The 11,079-nt window shown below is 40.6% G+C and overlaps 1 protein-coding gene across 2 annotated transcripts in view; it reads left to right on the top strand.

Moving 5' to 3' along the window:
- The window catches only part of SERTM1 (serine rich and transmembrane domain containing 1), a 31,779-nt gene extending 21,031 nt beyond the window's left edge, over positions 1-10,748 (top strand). For both annotated transcript variants that reach the window (XM_020783793.3, XM_072993789.2), the window contains exon 2: positions 7,229-10,748. In XM_020783793.3, the coding sequence (XP_020639452.1) occupies positions 7,377-7,697 (321 nt within the window). In that variant the 5' untranslated portion in view covers positions 7,229-7,376 and the 3' untranslated portion in view covers positions 7,698-10,748. The remainder of the gene's footprint in view (positions 1-7,228) is intronic.
- The last annotated feature ends 331 nt before the right edge of the window (positions 10,749-11,079 follow it).

The raw sequence follows: 11,079 nt of genomic DNA, 5'->3' as shown, positions 1-11,079 counted from the left end.
ATTCTGCAAGGGGACATCTGCATCACAATAAGCTGGCACAGCTCATCCATATATCACATCCCGTTGAAACACAGCCATTAGTAACTAAAACATTTAACAAAATATCTACATACAGATCTTGGCATATCAGATGCTAACGATGGAATCAAATTCCCACTGTCACTGCAGTCATTTTCTATTTGTAAGCTTAGGGCAGCCCTACCAAGAGGGAGAGGGAGATACCCAACTCAAAATGGGCACAAGCCATAATGAGGTACAGCTGTGCATCTTTTGGCCTGCCCTGCATACTTTCATTGAATCAGTGATGCAGCCTATTGCTTCCAAGTGCAGTGGTGGACAATGTCCCTTCACCAGTGTTAAGATTGAATTCTCAGTTCAGTTGGTTTTTGTGCTTCAGAAGAAAGTGTGTCATCACCTCAGAGAGTGGAGTGTCTTCAGCTGTATAAACTCCTGGTGACATTTTTATCACCATTGGTAGAAGAAGACTGCTGGACTAGATCAGCTACCAGATGAGTAATGGTTCTGACAACAACATGTCTACACTTTTCAATAATTATTCATAATTCCTTACTTTCCATGATGGTAGCAAATGGACTTTCATGTGAGTTAGAGGAACCAAAAGGAAATAAAAGTATCAAGCAATAATTACAAAGTAGGTCATTATGGGTCTCAGAGTTTGTGTTTGAATTATTTGATATTTGTAGCCTAATGGTCAGTATGGATTGTGAGCTGTGTAATTGCATGCACTCCTGTCTGTGCTCTAGATGAATCAATAGGAGCAAACCCCACACTGAAGTATATTGGTTCACATTCTCTCTCTGTCTCTCTCTTTAATTGATTACATTTGACTTGTGCTTTGCAGCTTCTGCAAAGGTTGGCCTGGCATATCTACGTATCTAGACTTTGGAAATGTCTTTAAGAAAATTGTCATCTTTTTTTTTTTTTTGTATCTTGTTCTATTTTGCCTTTGTAGACTGGGGATGAGACTAGAGATTAAGACAATGGTTCTTCTTGCATAGTGCTTGCAAGAACTGAAATTACAAGGGTAGTCTGGCACAAGAGAGGGAGTATCACACTGGTTGCCTGGGCAACTGTGTTCTGTTTCTCCTTCTCCCCAAGAAGCAATTTGGTCAAGGAAAAAAAATATAACCATCAACACCACTGCAGAGCTGGAAGGGACCCAATTGATCATCAAGTCCAACCCCTGACAAGGAGACACAGAGGGGAACTGTACTACCAACTTCTGCCTTCGTAGCCAGAGACCTAAACCACTGAGCTATCCAGCAGTAAAGGAAAAGCAGAAAAGGAAAATTGGCTGCAGAAAGGCACAAAAACATTTTAAAACTCTGGAAGTTAGGATTTAGTATAAACATTTTAATGTCCCACCACTGAAAGGACAGATCCTGAAGCTGTGGCTCCAATACTTTGGCCATCTCATGAGAAGAGAAGACTCCCTGGAGAAGACCCTGGTGTTGGGAAAGTGTGGAAGCAAGAGGAGAAGGGGACAATAGAGGATGAGATGGTTGGGCAGTGTCATTAAAGCTACCAGCATGAATTTGACTCAACTCCGGGAGGCAGTGGAAGATAGGAGGACCTGGCGTGCTCTGGTCCATGGGGTCATGAAGAGTCAGACATGACTTAACGACTAAACAACAGCAAATGATAATTTTCATAAAGAAAGCATATCCTTAGTCCTTTGACTATAACATACACTTCAAGTTTGCATGAAATGGAGCAGGATGACCTGGAGCAGGAACTGACAAGCCACTCCAATATCTTTGCCAAGAAAACTTCATGGAGAGAAACAAAAGGCTAAAAGATAAGACACTGGAAGATGATCCCCTCAGGTCGGAAGGCGTCCAACATGCTACTGAGAAAGAGCGGAGGACAAGTACAAGTTGCTCCAGAGTTAATGAAGTGGTTGGGCCAAAGCTGAAAGGACGCTCAGCTGTGGACATGCCTGAAAGTGAAAGGAAAGTCCAATGCTGCAAAGAAAAATACTGCATAGGAACCTGGAATGTAAGATCTATGACCCTTGGTAAGGTGGATGTGGTCAAACAGGAGATGGCAAGAATAAACATTGACATCTTGGGCGTCAGTGAACTAAAATGGATGGGAATGGGCAAATTCAATTCAGACTATCACCATATCTACTATTGTGGGCAATAGTTGGGTAACTAACTTTTTTTTTCCTGGGCTTTCCTTTTGTCTCCTGACCACATGGTGGGGCCTAGGGGTGGGACTTCCTGCTGTAAAAGAGCATGTCCCAGGACCGCGCGCCTAACGGCACGCGTAATTCTCAAATTTTGTATCTGGCCTTAATATGGTAAATAGGAAAGCCAATTAGATTTGCATAAGCCGTGGAGTTAGGAAAGTTTTAAGGATCAGATCATACTTTTGCACTATTAAAGAGCAGGCCAGGTAGGTGGGGCTCATCAGCCATGGAAGGCAGCCCATCTAGGAGAAGGAAAACTCCGATTTCAAACCTCCACTGCCTTGTGGCTATATCCACCAATGGAAAAGGCTTCAGGAGTTAACCTCGAGGCAAAATCCGGAGCTGGAGTCCCGAAGGCAGCTCGTGTCGTTCTGCCAACTCCTGCGACGTTGCTGGAACCAGTCGTATTGGCTCTTGCCTTTCCATTGGACCATTTCAGCAATGTGGAGAGGGGGGATCTGCTGCTTGGGTAACAGCCTATCCTCCATATTACCTTACCCGGGCTTCATGCTCTGGAGAGGACACTCCTCGATTCAGAGCATGTTACCATAGTCTCTCGAGACTGAAGGATGCCTATGATGATGGGCAAGAATCCCATAGAAGAGATGAAGTAGCCCTCATAGTCAGCAAAGGAGTGGGAAAAGCTGTATTGGGGTACAATTTCAAAAATGATAGAATGATTTCAATATGAATCCAAGGCAGACCTTTCAACATCACAGTAATCCAAGTTTATGCACCAACCACCGATGCTGAAAAGGCTGAAATTGACCAATTCTATGAAGACTTACAATACCTTCTAGAACTGACACCAAAGAAAGGTGTTATTGTCATTATAGGGGACTGGAATGATAAAGTTGGGAGTCAAGAGATGAAAGGAACAACAGATAAGTTTGGCTTTCAAATTCAAAAGGAAGCAGGGCAAAGGCTAATAGAATTTTGTCAAGAGAACAAGCTGGCCATCACAAACACTGTTTTCCAAAAACACAAGAGGCGACTCTACACATGGACATCACCAGATAGGCAATACCAAAATCAGATTGATTATGTTCTCTGCAGCCAAAGATGGAGAAGCTCTATACAGTCAGCACAAACTAGACCTGGAGCTAATTGTGGCTCTGGTCATCAGCTTTTTATAGCAAAATGCAAGCTTAAACTGAAAAAAGCAGGGCTACCTGGGCTAGTCAGGTATAATCTAAACCAAATCCCTTATGAATACACAGTGGAAGGGAAGAACAGATTTAAGGAACTCGATTTGGTGGACAGAGTGGCTGAAGAACTCTGGATGGAGGCTCGTAACATTGTACAGGAAGCAGCAATAAAAACTATCCCAAAGAAAAGGAAATGCAAGACAGCAGTGAGCAGTGTAGTCCTTGAGAAGTATTTGATTCTGAATGTTAATGAACTGTGGGTATGTTAGTGTAAGAATGTGACACACCGTTTTTATGAATGCAAATTAAAACTTGTTTCTGTTTACTTCAGAGAAGACAGCAATTGTTAGACATTACATTATGGAGTAAATTTGTCATCCTTCCTCATGAGGCTTATAAGCTTAGTGCTTGAAAAGGAAATTTCCATTAGTAGTTCTGAAGGTTGTTCTTCCTAACATTTCGCCAGTCTCTGTGGCCGGCATCTTCAGAGGACAGCAACCTGTGCTCTTGTGTAGTTGGCTTGGGAGTGGAGTATTTATGGCTGTGAAATGGGCTTTTGTCTTTTTCTGTAGATGGGTGATTAGTGTGTCTTGTTGTGGTATATTGTTGTGATAAGAAGAAGAGATTATCTGTCACTGTGGTTGATGGGTGTCATTAGCTGGTCTTTTGTGTGTAGTGATCCCCAGTCCTTGTGGCTGGTTAGAGTTTGTTGACCTTTTGCACGCTGTAGTTTTGAGAGCTGGGGGCCAAGTTTTATTGAGTTTCAAACTTTCCTCTTTTTTGTTGAGGTTCTGCTGGTGCTTGTGGATTTCAGTGGCTTCCCTGTGCAGTCTGAGGTAATGATTGCTGGTGTTGTCCAGTATTTCGGTATTTTGAAATAGAATTTCATGTCCAGTTTGTTTTAGGGCATGTTCAGCTACTGCAGATTTTTCTGGTTGTTTTAGTCTGTAGCGTCTCTCATGTTCTTTGATTCTGGTGTGGATGCTTCGTTTTCTGGTTCCAATATATACCTGGCCACAACTGCAAGGTATCCGGCATACTCCTGCAGTGGTGAGGGGGTCCCTTCTGTCCGTTGCTGACCGTAACATTTGTTGTATTTTTGTGGTGGGCTTGAATACTGTTTGTAGGTTGTGTTTTTTCAAAAGTTATCCCGTGCGGTCCGTGACCCCTTTGATGTATGGCAGAAATACTTTATTTGTGGGTGGCTGTTTTTCTTCTTCAGTTCAGTGTTGTTTTCTTGGTTTGATGGCTCTTGTGATTTCATTTTTGGAGTAGCCATTTGCCTGTAGGGCCCAATTCAGATGGTTGAGTTCAGTGCTGAGAAACTGAGCTTCACAGTTCCGATTTGCACGGTCTACCAGTGTTTTGATTATGCCTCTTTTTCCTGTGGGTGGTGGTTGGAGTTTTTGTGTAGGTACCGGTCTGTGTGGGTGGGTTTTCTGTAGGCCTTGTGTCCCAGTCGGAGGTCAGTTTTGTGTAGGACCATGACATCTAAGAACGGGAGTTGGCCCTCTATTTCTTTTTCCATGGTGAATTGTATATTTGGGTGGATGCTGTTGAGATGGTTGAGAAATTCTTCCAATTTTTCTTCACCGTGGCTCCAGTTGCAAAGGTGTCATCCACATATCGGAACCAGACTGTGGGTGCGAGGGGTGCTGAAGCCAGGGCAAGTTTTTTTAAATGCTCCATGTAGAAGTTTGCTATAACCGGGCTGAGGGGGCTCCCCATGGCCACTCCATCTGTCTGTTCATAGAATTCATTATCCCACTGGAAATAGCTGGTCAGGCAGTGTTGGAAGAGGGCCTTGATGTCTTCTGGAAATATCTGCTGGATATGTGTCAGGGTGTCCTTTATCAGTACTTTAGTGAACAGGGATACTACATCAAAGCTGATCAGTCTGTCCCCAGGGTTGAGTTATAGGATGCTGATCTTGCTTATGAAATGTCCTGAGTCTTTGATGTAGGATGAAGTTTGTCCGACGTGGGTCTATAGGCGGGTCGCTAGGTGTTTGGCTAATTCATCTGTTGGGGAGCTGATGGCACTTGCAATGGGCCTGAATGGGATTGAGTCCTTGTGGACCCACAACAACCATTAGATCCCGGCCATCAAACCCTTCGCGAAATTTCCATTCCTTGCCTAGATTTTTATCTGGATCAAAAGGCAACCTCTAAGCTCTGTTTCAGGATTTATTTGCTAAAATCCAGTAGAAAGTTTGAACTGAGTACACCGTTGAATCAATAGAACTTACAAAGTGTTGACTCACCAAATCCCCATGGATTCAATGAGCCAACTCTTCTGGCTACTCAGTACTGGATTTTAGCCATTGGGCCCTATTTTTTCCCCCATCTGAAATTCAATATGTTAAAAATATTAGTTTCAGACTTTGGTTTCCCCAAACTTTTCCCCCAAAATACAGAACTTTAATAAATCAGTGGTCTAGTTTACAGGTGATAATCTGTGACTCCTCCACTGAATGTTATAGCAACCTTTTGACTTTGTAAATCATCAACATCTTAGAACTGCAGCGCTGGAAGGAACTCTATGCATCATCAAGTCAAGGAGGCACAATGGGGAATTAAACTCTGAACCTCTGGCCCGAAAGCTAGATACCCAAACAACCGATCTATCCAGCAGATGGTGCATAATATATAGACATTTGCTGGTAAGTAAGTAAAAAAAATGCCTTGAAGGGCTATTGGTAAACACTCCAGAAATGAGAAGGAACTTCTGCTTGAGTAGCAGATCTGTATTTGTGAATGTAACAGAAATGTACAAACTTGGTATAAAGTTGTGGAGTTCAACAAACAGCTTTGAACATAAGCCTCTTTCAAGAGTCAGAAGAGGATGCAAATTAAAGTTTTGATACTTGGTTTCTCAACTTGGCAGATACACTGCTCAGCCACAACATTAAAACCACTGGCAGGTGAAGTGAATAGGATTGATTACCATGTTTCCCCCAAAATAAGACAGGGTCTTATATTAATTTTTGCTCCAAAAACGTATTAAGGCTTATTTTTAGGGGATGTTTTATTTTTTCATGTACAACAATCTACGTTCATTCAAATACAGTCATATCATCTTCTTCTGGATGCTATACAATGGGGAGGTGGGGTTTCACTTAACTGGGGTAGGGCTTATTTTATGAGCATCCTGAAAAATCATACTAGGGCTTATTTTCAGGTTAGGGCTTATTTTCAGGGAAACAGGGTATATCATTAGAATGGCGCATGTCAACGGGTGGGATATATTAGGCAGCAAGTGAACAGTCTGTTCTTGAATTTCATATGTTGGAAGCAGGAAATATGGGCAAGTGAAAAGATCTAAGTGACTTTGACAAGGGCCACCTACCTAGAGATTGTTGCAGACCAGGGATACCGCACAATGGTGTTCCCTGATGGCAGTGGCCTCTTTCAGCAGGATAATGCAGCCTGCCATATTGCTAAAATTGCTGAGGAATGGTTTGAGGAACATGACGAAGAGTTCAAATTCCCCAGATCTCAAGCCAATTGAGCATCTATGGGATGTGCTAGAACACTAAATCTGTTCCATGGAGTCGATGCTTCAATGCATCAGAGCTGTTTTGGCAGCACAAGACGGACCTACATGATATTACACAGATGGCTTTAATGTTGTGGCTGATCAGTGTAACTGCCAACTATGAAATGTAGAGTATACATTTAAAATCATATGTGACAAGATTTGTTATCACTTAGAAAGACCAAACATGACACAGAAATCATTGGACTTTATTCCTTTTATTGTTAGATCAATGAAGAGTTTTAGAAATGAACTAAGTAGAAATGAACTATTAAACATAGTGCTATAAATGTTTAGCAATTAATTCCTTCTTTTTATCTATTTACAGCATCAAAAGAGAACACAGTTTGGATTCATTCTGATCAGGAAAGTGGCTGACAAGGTGGCTCAATATGGGAACCATTTTACAGAAAGCTGCCTTTGACTACTAGAACTCTTCCATTTTATGACACACTAGAGCCATAATTTTATTTAAAATGTCAGAACTTAATCCCACATCTGGATTAACAGATATGGAAAATGGAACTTTTCTGGAGCTGTACCCCACATCTCTCTCAACGTCCATGGACTCTTCCTCTGGGCGCATGTCTAATGTTTATATATACATTTCAATATTCCTCAGCCTCCTGGCATTTCTTCTTTTGCTGTTGATCATTGCACTTCAGAGGCTGAAGAACATAATCTCTTCCAGTTCCACCTACCCAGAATATACCAGTGATGCTGGGAGTTCCTTCACTAATTTGGAAGTCTGCAGCATTTCCTCGCAGCACTCTGCTTTTTCAGACCTTTCTTCATGAAAAGAAATTGAGGGGAGGATATTAGGGATGAGATAACAGTTTTCTCAAACTCTGAACATGTGGGGGAGGTTAAGGCATGCAGTATTTGCCTCAGAGGATGTCTAGTCATAAAAGATGTGACTTTTAATGTTCACTTTGATTTTTCTTTCTCTTTTGAGTGCCTCATTTCCCTTTTATTTATTGTGCTTTTCATCTCTGAGCCTAGAAATTGGCACCTTTCTTTAATGGTGTTATGGTGTTTTCCTAGCCCATTCAGAAGATGAAACAGATATTAAAATTGAACCTTAAATATATTGCTTACCTACCATTTATTGAGCCCAAAGCATCAGGACTTTTTAATTGCTTTCTTCAAATGTGCCATTATATTCTTCAGAATAGATTTCTTGGTTCATTGAAGGTGTTATCCTGACCTTTTAAAGACTTTATTATAGTTCCACAATGTAATGTAATAACTTAAGAAAATCCACAAAGCTAATACAAACTAGTGTTCAAAAGTGTTGCTAAAATTTACTTCTATGTTTTCTTGAATATACTCAGCCACATTGTCTGATGAGCTTGTTTTATTTTAGAAAAATAATTACAGTAAATGTATGTGCTACTTCAACAAACCTGCTGCGTTTGGTAGCCGCGAAGAATTACATCACTTGCTAGAGGGTGGTGTTTGCTTCTGGTTTGGAAATATGCTTCTAGGCTATTTAATACTTTGCATTTAGGAGAAGGATAGTTTTGATTATAAAATTAAGAAATAGGCAAACTTCATCTGAAATCAGGTACTACTGAGTTATTCCATTAAAAAGTTTTGTTTTTGTTTTAATTTCTTATCATGTTTTGACCTGAGGACACCATGCATAGTAGTAGTCAAGCGGTAATTGCAGTACTTAGGACCAAATTCTGCAATTGTGTGGATGTAAATCTCTGCTGAATTTTAGGAGCAGTTTTCTATCAGTGAAAACAGACTTTGAAAAGTTTATTTTTAAAAGTTATTCCCATTGATAAGGATGGTGTTTTAAAGTAATTTGCTATTGCTACAAAGTATTTAAAAAACCTCAGTGCATTGCCTATTACTTTTTCATTTAAAAAATCCTTAGAACCAATAAGAAAATGACATCAAATCTGAAAAATTTCCATCTAAATGCTGCTAAAAATGCCTTTTGAAAAGGAAACCGTTGCTTGTTACCCCAATAAAATGACTTGATTCCCTGTTAGGGTAATTACTTTTCAAATGTGACTCAATTCAGCCCTAGTTACATCCCCCCATAATTGCATTACTTGTAAACTCCAAAAACAAGAATGGATACTGCCCTTTTTAGATCACTAAAATCTCAGAAGCAGGCTAGCTTTGAGAGCAAACCTGTTTTTGAGATTTTAGTGGTCCACTAAAAGTATTCCTTGCTCTTGATTTTGGATTTTTAAAATAACCCCTTGCATCTTTTTCTCTTTTTTTGCATTACTTGTACTCATTACTGTACTTTCATGCTCCAAGTAAGAGCTGTTTGACTTTGGAGCAGATTGCCTCAGGAAGTGATTGACTTGTTATTTACTGGAGGCATTGAACCAGAGGCTGAAGGCATCTCTGTCAGAAAACCAGCAGGAAAAGATTTCATTCTTTTAATAACTACACACAGTGGTAAAAATACTAGAATTGGACAGATGGGCATAAAATGAACATCCTGTCAAGTCAGCCTCACATTAATTTCATACAGATAAAGAAACATCGCCTTGAAACAATGTGTATGTCGCAAACAGATTGCAGGTGCACCACACAGCCTCCTCCAAAGCAGACTCCAGATGAGTCAAATTCATTGCAAGTGGCTTCTGCTAGCACCCCAGTCTTATGACAGGGTGGAATCTATCAGTCCCATCTTATCTCACTTGTCCAGCTGTTAATGGTACAATCATTCCTTTCAGGATCACGGACTGGCAGCTCACAATGTGAAGGCCAGGTTTCATTTTAACCTTTATAAATACACACAGAAGTTGTGTTGGTGCTTCCATAAGTGTCAAACTTTTTTAAAAATTCCACTATCATGGATTTTGACTGTGAGCCGTTTCCCAACCAGCTCTTTAAGAGAAAGAAAAGAAAAAAAATCTAACTGATATAGTGCATCAGCAATAGTCCACATACAGTCAACAAAAATGTTTTTTTCACTTCCCCTACCCTCTGGCCAAGCAAGGAAAGTCAGTATCCTGAAGTGGCTTGCTAATTAAGCCATTTCACAGTATTGGCAAATTGAAAGAGGAAGGCTTGGTTTGAACTAGTTTTAGTTATCTCACATGCTGGAATCCAAACCAGAAGGATCCTACCTGCACCAAAAAAGTAGAAGCCCCTTGACAATAGCCAGGAAGGTGTGGGTAGGAATGCTGTAGAAGTGGGTTGTTGTGCTATAGCAAATCTATCATCTAATCATCATCTTTAAGAACACAACATCCCTCCAGTGCTCCAAACAGCAGGCTAAATAGCCCATGTAGTCAGCCTCTTACATTCTGTTGGATGGTTGCCGCAAGGAGGCCAACTTTACTTTAGCAAAACAGCCATAGCATATACCTCAGGCTGCATACAGTACTTAGTATGGTTCCCCAAGCGGGCCACCAGTAGCCTTTCCTTTTCCCACCACATCGTGTAGCACCATTGTTGCAAGAATCTTATTTCTCAAGTGTACTTCCTTTAACTGAGGATGTCCTACAGAAGAGAACTTGGAGGTGTTGCTATTTGGACTGCTACTCCCAAAATGCACGGCAATTATATTGGTTGAGAGTGTCTTGGAATTGCAGTCCAAAGAAACAACTTTTTCAAGATCTGCTGAAAGATATGTTTGAGAGACATGGGAATACTTCATTTGCACTTTGTTATTATCATTACTTTTCCAGCAGCTGTTGGTGTTTCGAGGTTGGAGGGGTATGCTGTTACTTTCAGGGTATCCTCACATGTTCAGTATTAAAACATTCTCAAGAGCATTTGGACCAATGTAAGGAAAATCTAGATTTAGGTTTTGTCATCCGTAACATCTTTCTTACATTGTGTAATAATAAATAAACAATGTATTTATGAAATTCTCTGCTTCTGTTGCATTTTTATGATCTATAAGTGCATGTTTGGATAGAAACATACAGTATAACAGAGAATTACATGAGAAACAAAAGTACAAGAGAGAAATGAAATGAAAAAGATAAACTGGCAGTGTCTGAAGATAAGGCTCACGTTCATAAAAACCATGTCCTATTCTGTATGAACGAAAAATCAAGAACAGCACTGTGCAGTTCAGGGGATTTATAGAAGACAGTAGAAAGAAAATTACTATCATTTCAGTGTCTGGCGCCCACCACAACAGTCTCTGCATTTGTGTGCTCTGGGGCTTGGAATAATCTTTTCTTTTCTTTGCAG

The sequence above is a fragment of the Pogona vitticeps genome, chromosome 3 (assembly GCF_051106095.1).
Source record: "Pogona vitticeps strain Pit_001003342236 chromosome 3, PviZW2.1, whole genome shotgun sequence".
In the NCBI taxonomy this organism is placed as follows: domain Eukaryota; kingdom Metazoa; phylum Chordata; class Lepidosauria; order Squamata; family Agamidae; genus Pogona; species Pogona vitticeps.
This window is presented reverse-complemented; position numbering and strand designations above follow the sequence as displayed.